Source organism: Carassius auratus, unplaced genomic scaffold, assembly GCF_003368295.1.
Source record: "Carassius auratus strain Wakin unplaced genomic scaffold, ASM336829v1 scaf_tig00020786, whole genome shotgun sequence".
Classification (NCBI taxonomy): Eukaryota; Metazoa; Chordata; class Actinopteri; order Cypriniformes; family Cyprinidae; genus Carassius; species Carassius auratus.
In genome coordinates, this window is record NW_020525057.1 from 161989 (window position 1) to 184818 (window position 22830).

Sequence of the window (22830 nt, forward strand, 5' to 3'; positions counted from 1 at the left end):
TTGCTTATTCCTTATAAATCCCTGAATTGTTTAGCACCTCAGTATTTGAATGAGCTATTTTTACATTATACTCCTCTACGTCCGCTACGTTCTCAAAACTCAGGCAATTTGATAATACCTAGAATATCAAAATCAACTCCCGCAGGGGCGATTCTAGGATTTTTTCAACTGGGGGGCACAAGAGGGGCCACGATTAATACAGAGGGGCCAATTTTGTGTTGTTTGAACTGTATATCCAAATCATTTCAAGAGTTCAGTAACCTTTAAAATCAGTAATAACCAGTGATACCCTATTATATTTTAATAGCAGTTATTCACTGTTCTAAAAATAAAAAAAAATAAAAAATCAAATACAATTTGTATTAACTTTTCACTTTACAAAAGTGAAAGAAAAACAGTAATAAATAAAATAATCCAATGTATGAATAGTGTACAACTCACAAATAATAATAATATAATTTATTTATAATAGCCTTATATAATATATATATAATAGCCTTATTTATATTAATGCAGAATAACATTAATAATTCATAGAAATAAATACACAATTAATTAATTAATATAACTAATATAAATTTAATATAATTTCATTATATGTTTTTGTTTATTATCCACATCCCATTCAATTTGCATAGCAGCAGTTGCAGTAAATTTGCATTGATGAATAAACAAAATCAACTTATTTCAAGGCTAATTAATCTTGAGCATATTGATTTAAAAATATAATATATCCATACTTTGTTAGAAAGCTACTTGTTCAAAAAGGTAGCTTTAATTTAACATGTAAAATATGTGGATCCTATAGAAACAGTTTAGAATAGCTTAATTAGTCCAGTGTTATTTTAGTATTAGTTATTTATTTTGCTATTTAATCATGCATTAAATAATTATGTATGATTTTTTTGAGAATGTTTCTGGGTGTCATCAAATGACGTTTTGTCAATAACTTCTGTGAAGGGAGGGAGAGAGAGCTTTCCAGGGTGCAGACAGCAATCGCGGAGCTCCATGGTGATTTAGAACGGCAACTGAATTTATTAGGAATCTACAGATGCAAATAGACTAAAGGTGTATAAAAATAAAGACCTATATGTGTATTTTGGACTTTTTTTTCACCACAAGTCTGAAAGAAGACATGTTACTGAAGACAAACAGCCCCAAATCTCAAAATTGACCAGTAAAAAAAACGATGTTTGTGCATGTGTCTCACCCATATAGACTTTTAAAAAAAGTCTCAAGTGTGGTGCGTTAGATAAACAGTACACGATTTGTTTCGTGACATGAAAAAAGTCGCTAATCGACTGCATGATTCAATAATGACTTTATTAGAATTGCTATTATAGTTTTTTTTTAAACCATTGCTTTAAATTGCGTTGTTGCATATATCGACGCGTTCGGCCGGAAAAAAAAAGTAAATCGTAACGCAGTAAACCCCTTTTACAATCAGCATCAGATGAGCATAGTAAATATAATGATTAGCATCTTGGTCTGCTCTAGGAGATAACATCGTCATCGAACCTGGTCTGTCTAACACCGAAAGACGTTAACGTTAGTACCAAACACTTCTTGCACTGCAACAACTCGCTAACCGAAAAACATAAGCTATTTAAAATAGGTGCTTCTTTCGTTGGAAAACAGCAGCTCGCTATTCTTGGTCCTCGTTGAGAAGCATTGCGACGCAATCATGAGTTATTTACTAAACTGAAAGATTATAATTTGAATTTGTGAGTGACAGACAAGTAGAAGGGTGGGGGCACACTGGGGGGCCAATCAGTTTTCAGGAGGGGCCAGTGCCCCCATGGTCCCTCCCCTGGCTACGCCACTGAACTCCGGGCGGCAGGTCCTTTTCCTATTTGGCGCCTAAACTCTGGAATAACCTACCTAACATTGTTCGGGAGGCAGACACACTCTTTCAGTTTAAATCTAGATTAAAGACCCATCTCTTTAAACTGGCTTACACATAACATACTAATATGCTTTTAATATCCAAATCCGTTAAAGGGGGGATGAAATGCTATTTCATGCATACTGAGTTTTTTACACTGTTAAAGAGTTGGATTCCCATGCTAAACATGGACAAAGTTTCAAAAATTAAGTTGTACGTTTGAAGGAGTATTTCTGTTCTAAAAATACTCCTTCCGGTTTGTCACAAGTTTCGGAAAGTTTTTTTTCGAGTATGGCTCTGTGTGACGTTAGATGGAGCGGAATTTCCTTATATGGGTCCTGAGGCACTTCTCCCGGAAAAGCGCGAGCTCCCGTAGACATTCACTGACCAGAGCGAGAGCGAAATGTCACACTGAAGTGTGTGTTTGGTTGCCAGGGCAAGACAACCCTGCACAGATTACCAAAAAAAAAAAAAAAAACCTCAAGGGACCAGTGGACGGAGTTTATTTTTAAAGAGCATCGACGGAGTTGTGCAAGTGTTTTTGTTTGTTCCCTGCATTTCGAAGATGCTTGTTTTACAAACGTAGCCTATTTTAAAATAAAACAATAAAATAACAGGAGAGTTTCAAAGTGGCTTAGGCTATTGTGTGCACACTTTTTTTTCCTACCACATATGGAGCCAAAAGAGTCTCAATAAAGATAAATGCACACACTACATTCACATATGCACACACATGATTCATAAATACACACACAGGATACACAAATGTGCACAAAATTTACAAATGCACACACAAAATTTAAAAAGCACAGAAGATTCACAAATGCACACAAAATTCAGAAATACACAGACAATTCAGAAATGCAAACAACATTTACAAATGCATTCAAGATTCACAAATGCACAGGACAAGATTCAGAAATGTATTTCTGATGCACACACACATATATCTTGATTTACAAACTGCTTGCGGTCTGTGAACTTCACTGCATTTGTGTGTGAATTTTGAGACTCCTCTGACTTGGCTCAACACATAAATGCATGGAATGATCAGCAACCAATCAGATGTCTCCCTTCTTTTAGCCAATCACAAGAACGCACTCCACGTGGTTGTTTACTTATAAGCCAAAAACATGAATGCGTTCACACAGCGCGATATGCCTGTAGTGCAGCATATTATAGCCTACTTATTTATGAAATTGTATGAAAATACAGATGTTTAGATTACAATTCAGGTTTATTTTTTATTATTTTTTTTTACAAAATATAAATTTAAAAATGTCTCAATACATATAGCCCAGACTGTGACTGCAGAAAAAAGTTAACCATAGATTCATACATTTGCAATAAGTAATTATTTCCTTTTATTGAAATATTTTAATGAAAGTAAAAAAAAAAAATTTTTTTACACCTTTTTTAATATTTGAAATATATCTAAATATTCTTTTGGATGCAATATAGAAGTCACTTTAATTATAATATGCGGTCCCTACATGAAGAGAGAGTCAGTGGTCCGCTGAGAGAGGAAAGTGAGTCTCCTGCTGCGCAAAGTGAGTCGCCGCTGCGTGAGGAAAGGGAATCATTTGCTCAACTTCGCTGGGTGAGGAAAGTGAATCGTTCGCTGAGGAAAGTGAATCGCTCACTGCGTGACTCGTGAGGAAAGTGAGTCGTTCGCTGCGTGAGGAAAGTGAGTCGTTCGCTGCGGAAAGTGAGTCTCCTGCTGCGCAAAGTGTGTGTCCGGCTGTGCAAAGTGAGTCGCCGGCTGCATGAGGTAAGTGAGTCGTTAGCTAAGGAAAGTGAGTCGTTCGCTGCGTGAGGAAAGTTAATCGTTCGCTGAGGAATGTGAGTCGTTCGCTGATTGGCTTATAAGTAAACAATCCCCCACGTGGGGTGCATTCTTGTGATTGGCTCAAACAAGGGAGATATCTGATTGGTTGCAGATCATTCCCTGTTGTGGGTTGAGCCACTGAATTTTGTGTGCATTTCTGAATTTTGTAAGCATTTGTGAATCTTCTGTGCTTTTTACATTTTGTGTGTGCATTTGTGAATTTTGTGTGCATTTGTGTATCCTGTGTGTGTATTTATGAATTATGTGTGTGCATGTATGAATCCTATATGTGCATATGTGAATGTAGTGTGTGCATTTATCTTTATTGATACTCTTTTGGCTCCATAACCACATGCCAAACTAATAACATTGATGTCAGCATTAAAAGGTATAATTATTGTATTCTGCTGTGCAAATTTTGTTTGTGATGAAAATAACAGTACATTTTTATTTTATCTACAGATCAATGCATTTCTTACAGATTTCTGCTCATTCAAAATCAGATACAGATGAAGTAACACTGTAAAATTACATTTGTTTGAATGCATTATTGCAAAAGCGATTGCGTGTGAATGTGCTGTAACTGTTTAAATCATGCTTTGACCCGAAAATATTCAGTAAAAGGAACAGACAAACTCCTTGAGAACTAACCTATAACTTCCCGCTCAGCTATTGTCATCATTGTAACCTTCTGATTTGAGAGATCCATCTGTATCAAGCTATAGTTAAATATGTTTAACGTGAATACGTGAATATGCAGTTATATTACGGGCCGTTGGCATGAATTGTACTCGTGATGGAGCGGTGTTGGAGCGCTCTTGGAGCGAGTGAAAACCACAACGCTCCGACTTTTAAAAAACCCGCTCCTCGCTCCTGTCAAAATCACACCGCTCCACTCCACGCTCCGCTCCCACTCCGCTCCGCTCACATACTCTGATTCTGGATCATAAATAAATGGCTGAAACTGGCTGTTAGCCATGGTTTGTTTTGGATTATGTTTTTTTTTTTTTTTTTCTCACGGTAATGTCACAACTTCCAAACGCTCTCAACGCAAAAGCCTACTCGCGCTCATGATTCTTTAGCTCCGCCCACACGTCACGCATCCAGCGGCTCGTGTTTTTCCCAAAAAATTCAGCACAGACTATTTTTCTCTTGTAAATATAATAAAACTAAAGACTTTTTGGAGATATGAAGGATGCAGTACTACTCTATAGGTACTCAAGATTAACAGGATATTGAGTGAAAACGAGCATTTCACCCCCCCCCCCCCCCCTTAAAGGATTTTTAGGCTGCATTAATAAGGTAAACCGGAACCGGGAACACTACACATAACATGTACCTTCTACATCATTAGAAGAATGGCATCTACGCTAATATTAGTCTGTTTTTCTCTTATTCCGAGGTCACCGTGGCCACCAGATCCAGTCTGTGTCCAGATCAGAGGGTCACTGCAGTCGCCCGGATCCAGTACGGATCCAGACCAGATGGTGGATCAGCACCTAGAAAGGACCTCTACTGCCCTGAAAGACAGCGGAGACCAGGACAACTAGAGTCCCAGATACAGATCCCCTGTAAAGACCTTGTCTCAGAGGACCACCAGGACAAGACCACAGGAAACAGATGATTCTTCTGCACAATCTGACTTTGCTGCAGCCTGGAATTGAACTACTGGTTTCGTCTGGTCAGAGGACAACTGACCCCAACCAGGGGCGGACTGGCCATCTGTGTAATCTGGAGAATCACAGAACGGCCGGTACTCCAGGGCGGCCGGCGGGCCGGCCCACCACCCACCACGGACGCACGCAGTCATCACCTGTTGTTTTTTTTCCCCCACTAATCTGTTTCACACTCCAGTACTGTAGGTGGCAGCAATGCACCTTGGATGCCAGCTGCACTCTATTTTACGGTCTATGGCTGCAGAGGCCGTGGCCGCCAAGTAAGGAGAAGAAGAAGTGGAAGAGTAGGAAGAAACCATAAGCAAAGACGTTCGATTGAAGAAGCATAGAAATAAACAAACAATATGCATAACGCGGCCGTGGGTAAAAAACGGAAAGAAAAGGGTGGGGCTGAGAAAGGCGATCGCAAGAGAAAAAAAACTGCGGAATTTAGATTCTGAAATATTGCAGCATAGTCAGCAGCAGCACCTCGCAGTTAAATATTAGCAGCAGTGAGAGCCAGACAGTTATGCAGCAACATGCCACCAGTGAAGATGATGAGGGACAGAAAGATGAGCGGGTTCCACAGGCAGATCCAGATCCAAGTATGGAACATGAAAGGAGAAAGAGAGTTACTTGCTAGAGATGATGTTAGGAAGTGATATTCAGGTTGCTACATTTTTAATGATCACAGTAGTTAAAACAGCTCAACTTCAACATTTTAGCTGTAAAATGTCACATGCAGTAGCTAATATTAAGAAATATGTTGTGCTTTTACTTTTAAAAATGTTGGTAACGTTACAGTTAATGCTTACAAACTTTTAAGATTTGAAGTTACATTTGTAATGGTGTATTTTCATTTAGATGTGACATTATTATTTGTGCACTAAGATTAATTGCTGCATAAATTAATTAAGATTATTAATTAATAAATTCATTTTAAGACAGCATGGAATAGATTGTATAATATGCTGTTATAACATCATATTTTATAATCTATTCCATGCTATCTTGGAATAAAACCATTTTTTTTTCTTTAAATCCATTTCATCATTTGTTTATTCTGGTTGAGCTTAGACCAAGGGCAGAGAAAAACCATCTCAACTTTAAATTACTTTAAGCGCCCCAAGTCAGATAGTCACAGCCTAGAGGTTTTTGTTTTCTTTTCATTTTAACACAACATCTAGTCAACATCAGTGCTATTGCTATAATTTGGATGGTATAGTATCATGAGCCACAGATAAAGTCTTGTGACACTCATGCCAGGCGTTATTGTTGTTGTTGTTGTCAAGTTTCCGTGCCAATTGCTTTGGGCTGGGCCTAGTCAAAGTCCAGGGCCGTTTTTTAGTCCCAGTCCGTCCCTGACCGCAACTGAGCCTGGTTTCTCCCAAGGTTTTTTTCTCCATTCTGTCACCGATGGAGTTTCGGTTCCTTGCCGCTGTCGCCTCTGGCTTGCTTAGTTGGGGTCACTTCATCTACAGAGATATCGTTGACTTGATTGCAAATAAATGCACAGACACTATTTAAACTGAACAGAGATGACATCACTGAATTCAATGATGAACTGCCTTTAACTATCATTTTGCATTATTGACACACTGTTTTCCTACTGAATGTTGTTCAGTGCTTTGACGCAATGTATTTTGTTTAAAGCACTATATAAATAAAGGTGATTGATTGATTGATTAAAAGATGATTCACACACACTGACCGACACACAACGCACACTGGAGTCGAGATGAGATGCGTTTGGTTCTGACAAGAAAAGCTGAACAAGAATATACTGGGAAAAATTTAATGGTTTTATTTATTTAAGTGAGATACAAGTGAAATCATTTCTTATTTCTGCTGCATATTCTCTAAGATTTTAGTATTATTTCAAAGAAAAACCATAAAGCAATAAACATGTAAGACCCACAAATGTTATAGAAGATGAAGAACACAGTCCAGAAAAGCTGTCTCAGATTTTTATCAGCTTGAATATGGAAATGTTTCTTCACCTGAAGAATACACATTTTTTTCAGATGACATCTAGGTGGCAGAGCTTAATACAGTTTTTTTCAGTCGCTAACAAGCATTTGTCCAAGCAGTTGTCACATTTTCAAAACTCTAAACACAATTAGCACAGCATCTATCTATTGTGGCCATACCATTCACACATTTCATGTCGTTTTCACACAATATGGAGTCATTGAACACATTTCCACAATGCTTACATATTCTGAACAGACAAGCTATACCTCTCAACAAAATTATGGATCGTTTATGTAGTATTTACAAATGTTAACACACAACATCCCACAATAGCAAAAACAATGTTCCAAACCTTAGATACAGTATAAAAACCTCTGCTTCTGCAATGATATCAGTTCAAAAACAATTTATTTTAGCTGATTTATGTTGTGTAAATTGGGCCAACCACAACTGATTCCAATCTGGCTTAGACTCAATGGCAGGGGCTTATTTTTTAGACAATAAACTTATACAATAAAAGGAGGACTTTGAAGAGTGATGTTTTTGGAAACAGAAACAGAAAAAGAGAAACACTGTAATGTATGGACGAGGAAGAGTAAGAGCAAGGGGCCCAGGGAGAAGATCAGGAGCAGTGAGAGGAGCAGGAGCAGTGAGAGAAGCAGTGAGAGGAGCAGGAGCAGTGAGAGATGCAGTGAGAGGAGCAGGAGCAGTGAGAGGAGCAGGAGCAGTGAGAGGAGCAGTGAGAGGAGCAGGAGCAGTGAGAGGAGCAGGAGCAGTGAGAGATACAGTGAGGGGAGCAGGAGCAGTGAGAGGAGCAGTAAGAGGAGCAGGAGCAGTGAGAGGAGCAGTGAGAGGAGCAGGAGCAGTGAGAGGAGCAGTGAGAGGAGCAGGAGCAGTGAGAGATGCAGTGAGAGGAGCAGGAGCAGTGAGAGGAGCAGGAGCAGTGAGAGGAGCAGGAGCAGTGAGAGATACAGTGAGGGGAGCAGGAGCAGTGAGAGGAGCAGGAGCAGTGAGAGGAGCAGTGAGAAGAGCAGGAGCAGTGAGAGGAGCAGTGAGGGGAGCAGGAGCAGTGAGAGGAGCAGGAGCAGTGAGAGGAGCAGGAGTAGTGAGAGATACAGTGAGGGGAGCAGGAGCAGTGAGAGGAGCAGTAAGAGGAGCAGGAGCAGTGAGAGGAGCAGGAGCAGTGAGAGGAGCAGTGAGAGGAGCAGGAGCAGTGAGAGGAGCAGTGAGAGGAGCAGGAGCAGTGAGAGATACAGTGAGGGGAGCAGGAGCAGTGAGAGGAGCAGTGAGAGGAGCAGGAGCAGTGAGAGGAGCAGTGAGAAGAGCAGGAGCACTGAGAGGAGCAGTGAGGGGAGCAGGAGCAGTGAGAGGAGCAGGAGCAGTGAGAGGAGCAGGAGTAGTGAGAGATAGTGAGGGGAGCAGGAGCAGTGAGAGGAGCAGTGAGAGGAGCAGGAGCAGTGACAGGAGCAGTGAGAGGAGCAGGAGCAGTGAGAGGAGCAGTGAGAGGAGCAGGAGCAGTGAGAGGAGCAGTGAGAGGAGCAGGAGCAGTGAGAGGAGCAGTGAGAAGAGCAGGAGCAGTGAGAGGAGCAGTGAGAGGAGCAGGAGCAGTGAGAGGAGCAGGAGCAGTGAGAGGAGCAGTGAGAGGAGCAGTGGAGCAGTGAGAGGAGCAGGAGCAGTGAGAGATACAGTGAGGGGAGCAGGAGCAGTGAGAGGAGCAGTAAGAGGAGCAGGAGCAGTGAGAGGAGCAGTGACAGGAGCAGGAGCAGTGAGAGGAGCAGGAGCAGTGAGAGGAGCAGGAGCAGTGAGAGGAGCAGTGAGAGGAGCAGGAGCAGTGAGAGGAGTATTGAGAGGAGCAGGAGCAGATGCAGTGAGAGGAGCAGTGAGAGATGCAGTGAGGGGAGCAGGGGCAGTGAGAGGAGCAGGAGCAGTGAGAGATACAGTGAGGGGAGCAGGAGCAGTGAGAGATACAGTGAGGGGAGCAGGAGCAGTGAGAGGAGCAGGAGCAGTGAGAGGAGCAGTGACAGGAGCAGGAGCAGTGAGAGGAGCAGTGAGAGGAGCATGAGCAGTGAGAGGAGCAGGAGCAGTGAGAGATGCAGTGAGAAGAGCAGGAAAAGTGAGAGGAGCAGTGAGAGATGCAGTGAGAGGAGCAGGAGCAGTGAGAGGAGCAGTGAGAGGAGCAGGAGCAGTGAGAGGAGCAGTGAGAGAAGCAGGAGCAGTGAGAGATACAGTGAGGGGAGCAGGAGCAGTGAGAGGAGCAGGAGCAGTGAGAGGAGCAGTGAGAGGAGCAGGAGCAGTGAGAGGAGCAGTGAGAGGAGCAGTGAGAGGAGCAGGAGCAGTGAGAGGAGCAGTGAGAGGAGCAGGAGCAGTGAGAGGAGCAGTGAGAGAAGCAGGAGCAGTGAGAGAAGCAGGAGCAGTGAGAGGAGCAGTGAGAGGAGCAGTGAGGGAAGCAGGAGCAGTGAGAGATTGTTTTTATTTTAACCCCCCCTCCCCTTTTTTTATCTGGGCTTTTTGCTGTTGTTGTTTTATGTTCAGAATGCTCTTATGTGTTTCATTGATATTTTGTTCACTGTAAGCAATACTGTCGAGCCTGTTCTGTTCTATCATACCGTGTTTCTACTGTACTGCCTCCTGCATTAAACAGTAAAGGAAAAAATTGCTTTTTACTGGAATGCTTTTGAATGTGAACATTACTGTACATTTGGACATACAGTTCCAAACCAATAAATTTAGTGTAAAACTGTGAATTGCATGTTTTGCATGCAAATACCTGTAAAACTGAGACTGAAAAGTCTATGCAGTTTTTGTAATGTCAACAATAGCCAGTATTTTGAAACCTGGTGTACTTTGATTGACTGCATGTAACTTGTGAGGTGAAAACAAGTGTTATTCTTTGACAGAATAGTTTAATTTTGAGTCAGATTTCCAGTGTTTTGGTAAAGTTGGTGTGTGCAGATAAAGATGTGTTCTATTTTGAAATGAAGATTTAGTATATATTTAACAAAATGTGTTTTTGAGAAGAAAATTATCCATTTGGCCAATTGTGTTTTGTAGGTGTGAGTCTGTGTTAAGAGTTTAGAAAAAGTATCTGTAGTATGGTTAAGCGCTTGTTAGCGATTGAAAAAAACTGTAATACAGTTAAAATATTCTTTAAAGAAACTCTCAGTGATCATGATTACATGAACATTAAAGCAATGTGAGGCAAAGGAGGGGGACATAATTTAACAGATGCTGTTTATTCAAAGCAACTTCCAAATGAGAAAAATACACAAGTGATGATATTGATACTGTACAAGTCTAATGATAGAAATATGTTTGATTCATAATAATCATATATTCATATAATCATTGATAATATGATTATATCATATAAAGGACTTGTTTTTAAAAGAAGCAGAACTATTTTAAAGATTCTGTTTTCAGAGTGTCAGCAGGGATTGTGTAGCTAAGACTTGATTTGATTATTTTTTTTTACAATCTTGTTAAGTATCCAATTGCTCCTAGTTTTTCTTCTCCTGCTCTCTTCTTGATGTTTTCCAGTGTTTTGGCCTTTTCAGGTTCATTTATCTCCATCATCTTCTCAATCAGAAAATCAATGTGCTGAAGTGTGAGCAGTGAATCAGTGTTGAGTGCGATCATCTGCAGAGTTTCAACACAGTGAAAAGCTTCTATCACCAGCTTTGTTTTCTTGTTCTTTAAATCTTGCAGTTCTTCTTCCAGCTTCTTGATCACAGACTCGCCATCCCTAATCTTACCATCATATTTCTTCTTTAAATCTTTAAAAGTCTTCTTTTCTGTCCTTGTCTTTGTTTCATATATTTTTGCTTCTCTGACATGTTTACTGTAGCTGCATTTATTAGTACACACTGTACAGTGATCATCTTTCATCACGCTGCACCATGAGAAACCACAGCCCCACCAGCATCCTGGATAATGACAGTTCTCCTCACAGACGGTGCAGCACATCGCCGCCCTTGCTTTAGAAGGATCAATATCAACCCTCTCTTTGTAGGTCACTTCAACTTCATACTCAAAGTTTTTGTTTTTTTTTACATCTTTCTTGTTTTTCTCCAGAGCTTCTTGAGTTTGTTTCAGCTCATTCTGCTTCAGTTCCATCATTTGAACTTGTGATCGTAGATTAGAAATATTTGCCTCCAACTGCTTCCGATCCTTCAACACATTTAGAGTCATCTTCAAGGATTTTGGTTTTATTGTGTTAAGAAACTTGAAGAATTGTTCCATTCCACTAAAACTGCGATCCCATGATTGCTCCTGTATCTTTCTTTGTTTTTCATCTTCAGCAGAGTCTGACTGACAGTTGTCAAACAGGAAAAACACTGGCTGTTTCTTGTCTTTCACTGCACACCTGATTTTAGCCTCTTTAACAGCCGTCAGAGCATTTTTAGGATGAGCTCCAGTTGAGTGTGTGAAGAGTAAGATGATGTTTTCAGCAATATCTTTCCCAAACAAAGACTGAACAGCATCAAATATGTAGATTTGTCTGTCAGAGAGTCGGTTGTGGGTTGAATTAATCACCAGACACACTGCATCTATTTCATGAATCTCTTCTGCAGATGCACTTAAACTGTACAAACCTTCAGCAATCTGTTTATCAAGATCAACTCCACATGTGTCTCCATATCCTGGAGTGTCGATGATTGTTAAATCGATTGGACTCTCTTGTAGATTAAACTCATAAACAGTGATGCTGGTGGTCTGACTATGAACTGTAGATCGATGTTCACTCTGATCATCTGTGATCTCAAACCAAACCTTGTCTTCTCTCTGAACACACAACACGTAGTTGATCATCACATTGATCAGGGTTGTTTTTCCTGTTCCTGTTTCTCCCACCAGCAGAATGACTTTATGTTGCTTTCTTCTATCTCTCACTCCAAAGGTCATTTTTCTATATGGTTCAGATAGTTTCAAATGTTCTGTACTTGTTTTCAGACGGTATCGAGCAGGATTCCCATCTTCAATTAAGTTGCTTTTCTTTATCAAATAATTTTTGTTCTGTATATAAAGCAATACAAAATAACAAAACAATAAAAATATAGAAGAATGTATTACTGATGAACATTATTACATTTATAAATCATAATCAAATTATAAACATCAACATCCCTAATAATAAAGGCCCTCTTACGGCTTCTCAAATAAATTTGAATTTCGTGGAAAAATTCATTTATTTCAGTAAATCAACTCAAATTGTGTGTCAATTAAATGCACACAGACTGAAGTAGTATAAGTCTTTGGTTCTTTTAATTGTGATGATTTTTGGCTTGAAACCCACTAATTCACGATCAACAAATTAGAATACATCATAAGACCTATATATATATATATTAGTAGTTTTTGTAAAATGTTCACAATTAAAATCATCACAATTAAAAGAACCAAAGACTTAAACTTCTTCAGTCTGTGTGCACTGAATTTATTTAATACAGGAGTTTCAGAATTTGAGTTGAATTACTGAAATAAATTAACTTTTCCATGACATTGTATTTTATTTATATCGAACCTATACATAACTCAACCCCGAAAAGGCAAACATTATACATGTATTTTTATTTGTAAATCTGTTTTACCTTTTGTGATGGAGCAGCTTCACTGATGGGTCTGAATGTGTGTGTGTCGTGTTGTTGTGAAGTAACACACACTACACACACCGGCTGTTTGTCCTCCACACAGAAGAGTTTGAGTTTCTCACTGTGTAAGCTGCAGATCTCCTCAGATCCTGATGAACAGCTCTCTTTTCTCTCCTTCAGGAACGATTCACACAGGTTTTGTAATGCAAAATGAACTGGAGGATCAAATTTTGAGGATCGTCTCCTACAGACAGGACACTCCTGAGTTTCTTTAGTTCTCCAGAACTGATGAAGACACTCTTTACAGAAACTGTGACTACATGACAGAAGAACAGGAGTCTTGAAGATATCACGGCACACAGGACAAGAAAGCTCTTCAGCAGACACATTTAGAGAAGCCATTTTCTCTGTTCTAGCTCCAGCAGTCTGACCTTTACTCTCAGTTTCTGTTCGATCGTTTCAAAAATGAATAACCATGAAAATCACAATCATCTCCTGTCTGATGAGAAACAAACTTCCTATCCCATAAATCCTTTTTAAATTCTTGTTCTTTTTTGTTTTTCAGTGATTGCTGATTCCTTTCTCTTTTCTCAAACGAGTATGAGTTATGGCAAAGGTGAAAAAACACGATCGTCTCTTCCTGTAAGTGTTGTAAAAGAGTGGATTTTATGATCGTGTTGAAACAGTTCAAAGAACAACATGGGCCATATTCACACACACACACACACACACACACACACACACACACACACACACACACACACACACATTTCTATCTTTATTTCTTTTTCCCGCTGTCTGCCTTCTACGCTTCTCTAAATCCAAACCAAAATAATTCCTCAAGTATCTATTTATTTACTTATTTATTTTATAAGTTTGGGGTTTAATTTCTTCTCACTGTCCAGCAAGAGCTACAGGAACGGTACTGTAGTGTAAAAACACTAGTGTAGTGTGAAAAAAAATCTACATTAATGATTTCACATTCTTTATAATATAAATAAAACTTATTGTCTCTTATTGCATTTCTTTAAATAAAGGACGTAATGCTCTTTACATATTATACTATAACTCAGTGGTTCCAAATCTTTTTCAATTCATGTCCCACACAACCAAACACATGTTTGCGCGTCCCACTGCAAAAAAAAAAAAAAAACAAAAAAAAAAATAATGTTGGGTTAATAACTTAGTACTCAGAAGCTAGATTGTTAACTTTCTTTATTCCCAAAACGGGAAAACCAGATCCAGGCAGAGCTCGGCAGCGGGTAGACAGTCAGGAGGGAACATGTTGACAGCCATTTATGCATGTTTGAATTTGTTGTTCTGTAGAATATGCAGCAAAAATATCTAAGATAAATTGGCGGTTTATTCTTAAACCAATCAGCGAGCTCGAATAGTGTAAACATAGTTAGAGTTAAATATTTATTTTTTATTATTCAATTATATATTATATATGTTATGACTTAGACATTTTTTACGTATATTAACAATATTATCATTTCTTTTAATAGTAATTGGCGGCCCACCTGCTATACCATCGCGACCCACACGTTGAAAACCACTGCTATAACTGAAGATATAGCAAATATTGGTAATTGTTTTCTCTCAAATGCTCAAATGCTGGATTTTGTGTAAGCAAAAAAAAAAAAAAAAAAAAAATTTTTTAACATCCCTGCTAACAATAAAGTCCCTTTCACATAATTCAACCCAGAAACGGCAAGCATTATACATTTATTTTTCTTTTTCTTTTCCTCCTTAAATATTATTTAAAACTTAAATTATAGTGGTTTGTGTTTTAAAGTTTTAACCCATCTCATTGAATCTGATTGGTGTCAGGATCTTGGCAAGGAGGAACTCAGGTGCAGACAGGATTACAACACAAACAGGTTTATTTACAAAAAGGGGAAAATAAAAACCCACGAGGGGGAAAACAAGGACTAGGGCAGATACAAAACTAACAAAACAGGACTGATAAGGCAAGATAAACAAAGACTCAAAACTAGAGAACACTGACTACAAATAAACACTCACGGTATACAGGACACAGTATCTCAAGGGGTTACCGGGGTATAATCACGAATCACAATCACAAATCTTAGGGAACAAATCTCAATGAACCGACGCAAGACAGAGCACACTAGGAAAGCTAAATAGGGGGAACAATCAAGACACGACAGGTGGCACAGATGGGACAATCAAGACACGACTAGGTTAACAAGGGGGGCGGGGCAAGGGAACGAGACAACACAAGCACATGGCCCAAAGGCAAGGCCATGTGCTTGTACACAAAACACGGGTCTGTCATGATCCTGCCTCAAGACTAGGAGAAATCAAGGACACGAGGGCAGAATCATGACAGAACCCCTCCCTTAAGGAGCGGCTTCCAGACGCTCCTCAAGGGAACATCAAACACGAGACATGACTGACATGACGGACTGGGACACCGACACAAACCAACAAGACATGACAAATAATAACAAAGGCAGACATGAATACACGACGGCAGGGTTAGGGTGACAAATCAAAAAAAACAAACAGGGAAGGGGAGGAGGCGGGACCACAAAGTTCATGGGGGACAGACCAGGGTGAGTGGGTGGGGCAGGAGTTTTAGGAGGACAGGACGAAGGCTGACGACGGGGGGTACGGGCAGGTCTGGGTGGTGAGGGGTGGGGAGGGGTCTCGGGACAACTGACAGAGGACATGACAGGAGCAGACACGGGACGCGGGGCAACACTTACGGGATGCGGGGAGACGACAGCTGGACAAGGGGGAACATCATCTACTGGACACGGGGAGACAACAGGACACGGGACATCTACGGGACACGGGGCAACATTCACTGGACACGGGGCTACATCTACAGGACACGGGGCAATATCAGCTGGACACGGGGCAACACTCACGGGACACGGGGCAACATCTACAGGACACGGGGCAATATCAGCTGGACACGGGGCAACACTCACGGGACACGGGGCAACATCCACGGGACACGGGGCTACATCAACGGGACGAGGGGCGACTACATCAACAGGGCACGGGGAGACAACATCTACTGGGCACGGGGAGACGACATCAGGACACTCGGGATTTCTGGGGACAGGGTCTGAGGACAAGACAGGACTGACGGGGACTTCTAGGATACGGACAAGACTAGACAAATAATCAGAAAAGGCCTTAGCCGCTAAGACAATTGGCATCTCCTTACGAGATGAGACACACTGTACTAGAGTCTTGGCTGCAGAGTCGGCCGCGCCACTCTCCTCCGCTCTCACGACTGCCGACTTGCATACAGCCCTCTTCTTTGCCGGCTCGGGCACGCCAGCGCTCACCGCTGCTGACTCGGGCACGCTCACTGCTGCTGGCTCGGGCACGCCAGCGCTCTCCGCTGCTGGCACGGGCACGCCAGCGCTCTCCGCTGCTGGCACGGGAGGAGACAGGGTCACAGGACCGGCAGGCCCCCTCTTCCTCCTCTTCCTCCTTGGGCGCGGTGCAGAGGCCACAGCTGGGTCAGAGGCGGGTTGGGGGAGTTTGGTCTCGGACAGGGCAGTCTCGGACGCCGAAGACTCAGAAGTTGACTCCCATGAAAACCGTCTCCCTCGTTTCATGGGGAGACTGCTGGCTGTGGAGGGCACCTCAGGACTCTGGGAGGGGCTTGCCTGATCCCCCAGGGTTGCCACGGCCAGGACACGACCCTCAGGGATCGTTGGCAGCTGGGTAGGTGGAGGGGACCTCTGTGGCTCCTCCTGGGAGATGCTTTCCCACAGCCGGGCATAATTACGGAGGATCCATTCCCCCTCAGGCGAGTATGGGAGGGTGACCCCCTTCCTGTCGGTGGGGGATGACGTCCAGCACAGCCTCCGGAACTCCGCCTGATGCTGAAGCTCAGAGGCCCTCCTGCCTGCTGAGTTCCTTGGTGGTCGGTTCATTCTGTCAGGGTTAGGCAAGGAGGAACTCAAGTGCAGACAGGGAATCACAAAACAAGGGGTTTATTCACAAAAAGGGGAAAACAAAAACCCACGAGGGGGAAAACAGGACTAGGGCAGATACAACAAATACTAAACAGGACTGATCAGACAAGATAAACAAAGACTCAAAACTAGAGAACACTAACTACAAATAACACTCACGGTTATACAGGGACTTCAGAGGTACAATCACAAGTGTAGAACACATAAGTAGTACAATGAACCGACGCAAGACAGAGCACACTAGGAAAGCTAAATAGGGGGAACAATCAAGACACGACAGGTGGCACAGATGGGACAATCAAGACACAACTAGGTTAACAAGGGGGGCGGGGCAAGGGAACGAGACAACACAAGCACATGGCCCAAAGGCAAGGCCATGTGCTTGTACACAAAACACGGGTCTGTCATGATCCTGCCTCAAGACTAGGAGAAATCAAGGACACGAGGGCAGAATCATGACAATTGGCTGAAAAGAAGGAGTGCTGATATCTCACCAGTATCAGCACGGGGCTGCTCACCATTTGTGTCACTCTGCTTGTCTCTGTGTGGGATAGACCATTTTTCCCAGCAAGAGAAAAAGGCATACTTAACAGATATTTAATTCATATACATGCAAATAGCTAGAAATATGAGATAATGTGCTTGTTAATGTTTACTTATTAATTTTTTTTTAATGATTAACTAATACATTTGAATGTAAATTGCAATGCCTACAAATGTCATTCAACTTTTAATTCATTAAACATATACAAATGATTTTAACAGAAATTATATAATGATTACAAGTGTATTTGTTAATGTAATTTTGAATGCTAACAAATGTCAGCAAACTTCAGTTCATATATAACCTAATGTATTTAACCTTATTTGTTCATGTTTTTGCAGTACCCAATCTAAAGTGGAAATTATTCATAATTTGTAAATGTTTATAAACGTTTACTAATCATTAGTACTTTTATGAGCAGTCTTCTCGATTGCAAAATGTACCCCGAATTACCTGAATTAATCAGATTTACACAACTTTATAAAACATTTATTTATGATTTTTTTCATGTTTTTGCAGTACTCAATCTAAAGTAGAAACTATTCATCATCTGTAAATGTTTATAAATATCACAATCTCTATCTGGAGTGCCCATGAGCTCCGCTAGAGGGCACTCCATCCTGTACCCTTCACCTCTCTTTCCGGACTCCTTTTGCGATAATCCTCTTCCTGGACACATCTTCAGTTGTAATCACCTGTCTTTCCTCAGATCTCATCATCAGTTCACAGCTGTCTCACATTAAAAGGAATTTAAAAGTAGCAGCAGATGTGTGATTAAATCTTTTATGTCATAGTACAAAACTACCATAAAGTTTGAACAATTCAACCCAGATATCAGTTTTTGATTTTTAATTCAGCTGTTAATACTGCCATCAAAAGTGCCATTCACTTTATCTATTTTTGTTTTAATAAAAATAATAATAATACAGAGTCACACTTTACAATGCATAATAACATAGTCCTACCCTTTTGAAGACAGTTGGGTTTCTGTCACGACTGGGTTCATGAAGGAGGAGTCTAGCTCACAAAACAAACGTGTTGCTAAATAAATTACAAATTGAATTAGATGAGTAAAGTTTGATGACAAACTTTTGATGTTGGCTTTTCAAAACCAGTCTCAATATAAAAAATGCATTGAAAAGCTTGAAGTTTAAAGTTTTTGAAGTCAGATAAAGTCAATAAAAACTAGATTAAAATTAGTTTATCAAATAGATTAGATCAATTACATGAAAAGACCTTAGTTTAGAGTTTGGTTTTTCACTTTTCAGAGAGCTTTGATGTTCAGTCTCTTTACAAAAGAGGAAATCCAAAGAGGATGAAATATTATGAAAAAGGCTTTTTTTCTGAATAGCTTGTGCAGTTAGTTTCACTTGTATTTATTTGACATGTTTAGTATGTGCACTTGTAATTTCTCATTTCTCACACGGACCTTCGGTGGCAGTGTTTCCAAATACAATTCAGCATTTTCTTTCTGTTTTTGACAGTATATAATACATAGAGTAATTGTATGTAGATTGAACCGAACACTTCTTTATCTCTTTGTGTTTAATGTTGCTTAATATTATTTTGTGTTACTTTGTTTTTATTGATAAAATATATTCCATACAAGTTTATCTTGCAAAGCATGTTATATTATATTTATCAGGTTTTGTTCCTTTTCTCTTATAATTTATAACACAATAGATAACTTTATAATAATTAAATTAGCATTACACAATTGGAGAAAACCCCCAAAACTGGCAAGAATAAAAGCAGCAGTGTTTGAGTGGGAGCTTGGACTGTTGCGATTGTTGAAGGATCTGACTGCTGTCTGCAGAGGGAGGGGCTACACATGTCACCCCGCCCCTTCACTACTCTCATTGGCATAGAGAATGGTACCCATGGATAGCTCCGCCCCTCTCTGCAGACTGAGATACAGATTGAGCTCCATCCTCTCAGTATCATGACTCAGCATCCAACCCGCTCTCTGAGTTTCAGTTTCTCTCTTCCTGTGTTTGTGTCCATTAGGAATATGAGAAGATGCAGTGACCCAGCCATTACATGCAGAACTTTAATTAAATTATATGGGACGCTTAGACTATAGCCCAATGTTTAGAGTTGGAGTTGTAAATTATTCTATACCAACCCTGTCAACCTCTTCCCGCACCTCTACCCCATTTTATTTAATCATGCTAATTCAAGTAGGTCAGATGTTGCAAAATAATTAATTTAAAAACAACTAGATTAAATCTGAAACTTGATGGCAGTGAATATTAATGCGGTCTAGCAATAGTGATATTAAATAATAGAGATTAGATGAGATTTACTTCACAATGAGTCTTTTTTATGAATCATTACTTGGTTTAAACATTTTAAAATACAGTACGATGAAAAATAAAATACAAACATGGCGATTATTTTTTAAGGATTAAAAAAATGTAAGGTTCTGTCTATCAGACACGTGATACAAGTATTTTAATGACATATATTTCACATTTATGCAAATAAAATGCTATGCATGTACAGTATGTGTAAAATGCCAATAATATATAGTTTTGTCTTTTGATTTTTAATTGAAATATGACTGAGACATTTATAGTCAAGATTTATTCAAAACACATTATTGGTCATAATAATCTGCATGTTTAGTTCCGGGTTTTTTTATTTTTATTTTTCTGATTCAGCACCAGCCCTCTATAGAATGGACCATGGGGAAAATACTTAAGTGGGGTTGTAACTGTCTAGGCACCCAAGTAAGTCATTCCATGCCCTATGTTGACAACCAGCCTGTCGCTCTGTCATTAAATTCCACGTCCATCAAAAGTCCCAAGAAATTCCAGTCTGTCAATGTTCCCCCTTGCTTCAACCCCCTAGCAGCCTCCAAGCTTCTACCGCACCGCCCTTGGGATTGCGCTATCGATCTGGTTCCAGGAGAGTCCATTCCTAAGGGGCAAATTTACTCCCTATCCATCCCAGAACAGGAGGCCATGAAAAAATATGTGAAAGAAGCCCTAAGGCAAGGGTACATACGGCCATCCACTTCTCCAGCAGCGGCTAGTTTCTTCTTTGTTCTGAAGAAGGATGGAGGGTTGAGAACATGCATCGACTAGAGAACCTTAAATAAAATAACAATAAAGTTCAGCTATCCTCTTCCACTAATCCCATCTTCCCTCCAACAGCTCCAGGATACTCGTGTCTTCACCAAACTAGACTTTCGGAGCACATTCAACCTGGTCAGAATTAGAGAGGGAGATGAGTGGAAAACGGCTTTCATCACCCCTGCTGGACACTACAAATACTTGGTGATGCCGTACGGTCTAGTCAACACCCCGTCCGTTTTCCAAAGCTTCATGGATGAAGCCCTCTGTGAGTACCTGAATCATTTTGCTCTCGTCTATATAGATGACATCCTCATTTACTCACCTAATGAAAAGGTTCACCAGTATCATGTGGCCCAAGTACTTCAAAGTCTCAGAGAATTCTCTCTCTTTGTAAAAGCTGAGAAGTGTCTTTCATCAGCAATCCATTGAGTTCCTCGGATACACTATCAGCAAGGAAGGGGTAAAGATGGATGATCGAAAGACCCAAGCCATTACATCATGGCCGGCACCCAAGACCATCAAGGAGCTACAAAGTTTCCTGGGTTTTGCTAATTTCTACCGCAGGTTTATTAATCAATGCAGTATGATTACTGCATCCCTTACCTCTCTCTTAAAGGGAAAACCCAAGATTCTCCAATGGAACCACAAAGCTGAACAGGCATTCCAAGCTCTGAAAGACGTGTTTACCACCATCCCCCTGCTTCAACATGCAGATCCTGAGAAAAAGTTCATAGTAGACAATTGGTGTCGGCACCATCCTGTCCCAATATTCAGAGAACCCAGTTAAACCTATGTCCTGTGCCTTTTTTCTAGGATGCTGTCTCCTGCAGAGAGAAATTACGATATAGGCAACCGAGAACTCCTAACAGTCAAACTGGCGTTAGAAGAGTGGAGACACTGGCTGGAGGGGGCCAGACACCCGTTTCTTGTTCTGACGGATCACAAGAAACTCCAATATCTGAAGGAAGCCAAGAGACTCAACCCTCGTCAAGCCAGGTGGGCTTTATTCTTCACCAGATTTCATTTGCAGGTAGCTTATCGTCCAGGATCAAAGAACACCAGAGCTGATACTTTGTCACGTCTCCACGCTCTTGACGAAACCCCTGAGGAGCCAGAGCCCATGTTGCTCACCAAGCTGTTTGTTAATCCTATTCAATGGGACTTAGATGAAATGCTCAGCGAGCAAGCACAACTACTACCCATTCCACCCGCATGCCCACCTGGGAAGACATATGTTTCCGAGGATCAACGCAAGGCTCTTATCTCCCAGGTACACTCCTCAGTGGGTACAGGTCACCCCGGCATAAATAAAACTCTTGCTACATTACAGCACAAGTACTGGTGGCCATGAATGCACAAGGACTTCCAAGAGTTGGGGATCTCTGTGCCATGACCAAAGTCCCACGACAGCTGCCCACAGGAAAGTTAGTTCCCTTACCTATTCCACATTGCCCTTGGTCTCACATCGGGGTAGACTTTGTTACTGACCTCCCTTTTTTTGATGATAAGACATGTATCTTAGTAGCCATTGGCAGATTTTCCAAGGCTTGCAAACCAATCCCATTATGAGCTCTTCCCACAGCCTTTGAGACTGCTGAACACCTTTTTGAACATGTGTTTCGGAACTTTGGAATCCCAGAAGATATTGTGTCAGATCGAGGACCACAATTCATTTCCCGGGTATGGTGGGCATTCTTCTCTCTACTCAATGTCACTGTCAGTCTCACTTCCGGCTATCATTTCCAGGCAAATGGACAAACTGAACAAAAGATTCAGGACATCAGTCGCTTCCTACGGACCTTTTGTCATCAGAACCAGAACCTCTGGAACTGTTACCTCATCTGGGCAGAATATGCACAAAATTCACTCCGTCAGTCATCCACTAACCTAACCCCATTTCAATGTGTCCTAGCCTATCAGCCTCCACTGTTTCCCTGGTCGGGTGAGCCTTTGGAAGTCCTTGCTGTTAACACCTGGTTTCAAAACAGTGAGAGGGTATGGGACCAGGCCCACCATCATCTCCAACAGGCCGTGAATCATCACCAGTGCTTTGCCGATACTCACTGAAGGCCAAACCCCACATACCAACCTGGCCAACTGGTGTGGCTCTTAACCAGAGACATCCGATTGAGACAGCCTTGCAAAAAGGACCTTTTCTTGTTGGACAACAAATTAACCCTGTCACTTATCGTCTACTTCTACCTGCTCAATATCGGATATACCCCACCTTTCATGATCTCCTTGTTAAAACCCCATCACGCTCCTGTTTCTGTTCCTTCCACAGACCCAGTCCCTGACGACGACCCCC

General features: G+C 41.1%; 1 protein-coding gene across 1 annotated transcript; it reads right to left on the minus strand.

The window, feature by feature from the left end:
- Positions 1-10810: 10810 nt before the first annotated feature.
- Positions 10811-13332, minus strand: LOC113076585 (uncharacterized). Its single transcript, XM_026249274.1, has 2 exons — positions 13012-13332; positions 10811-12355 (listed from the first exon to the last, which is right to left on the minus strand). Exons 1-2 carry the CDS (start codon positions 13330-13332, stop codon positions 10811-10813), a joined length of 1866 nt encoding a protein of 621 aa, XP_026105059.1.
- Positions 13333-22830: the final 9498 nt, after the last annotated feature.

What these genes read in the sequence shown, in the direction of transcription:
- LOC113076585 (XM_026249274.1), bottom strand. Translation starts at nt 13,332, where the DNA reads ATGGCTTCTCTAAATGTGTCTGCTGAAGAGCTTTCTTGTCCTGTGTGC. An exon ending in GTGTGGAGGACAAACAGCCG is followed by an intron (nt 12,356 to 13,011) that starts GTGTGTGTAGTG and finishes CTTTATATACAG; the next exon opens with AACAAAAATTATTTGATAAA.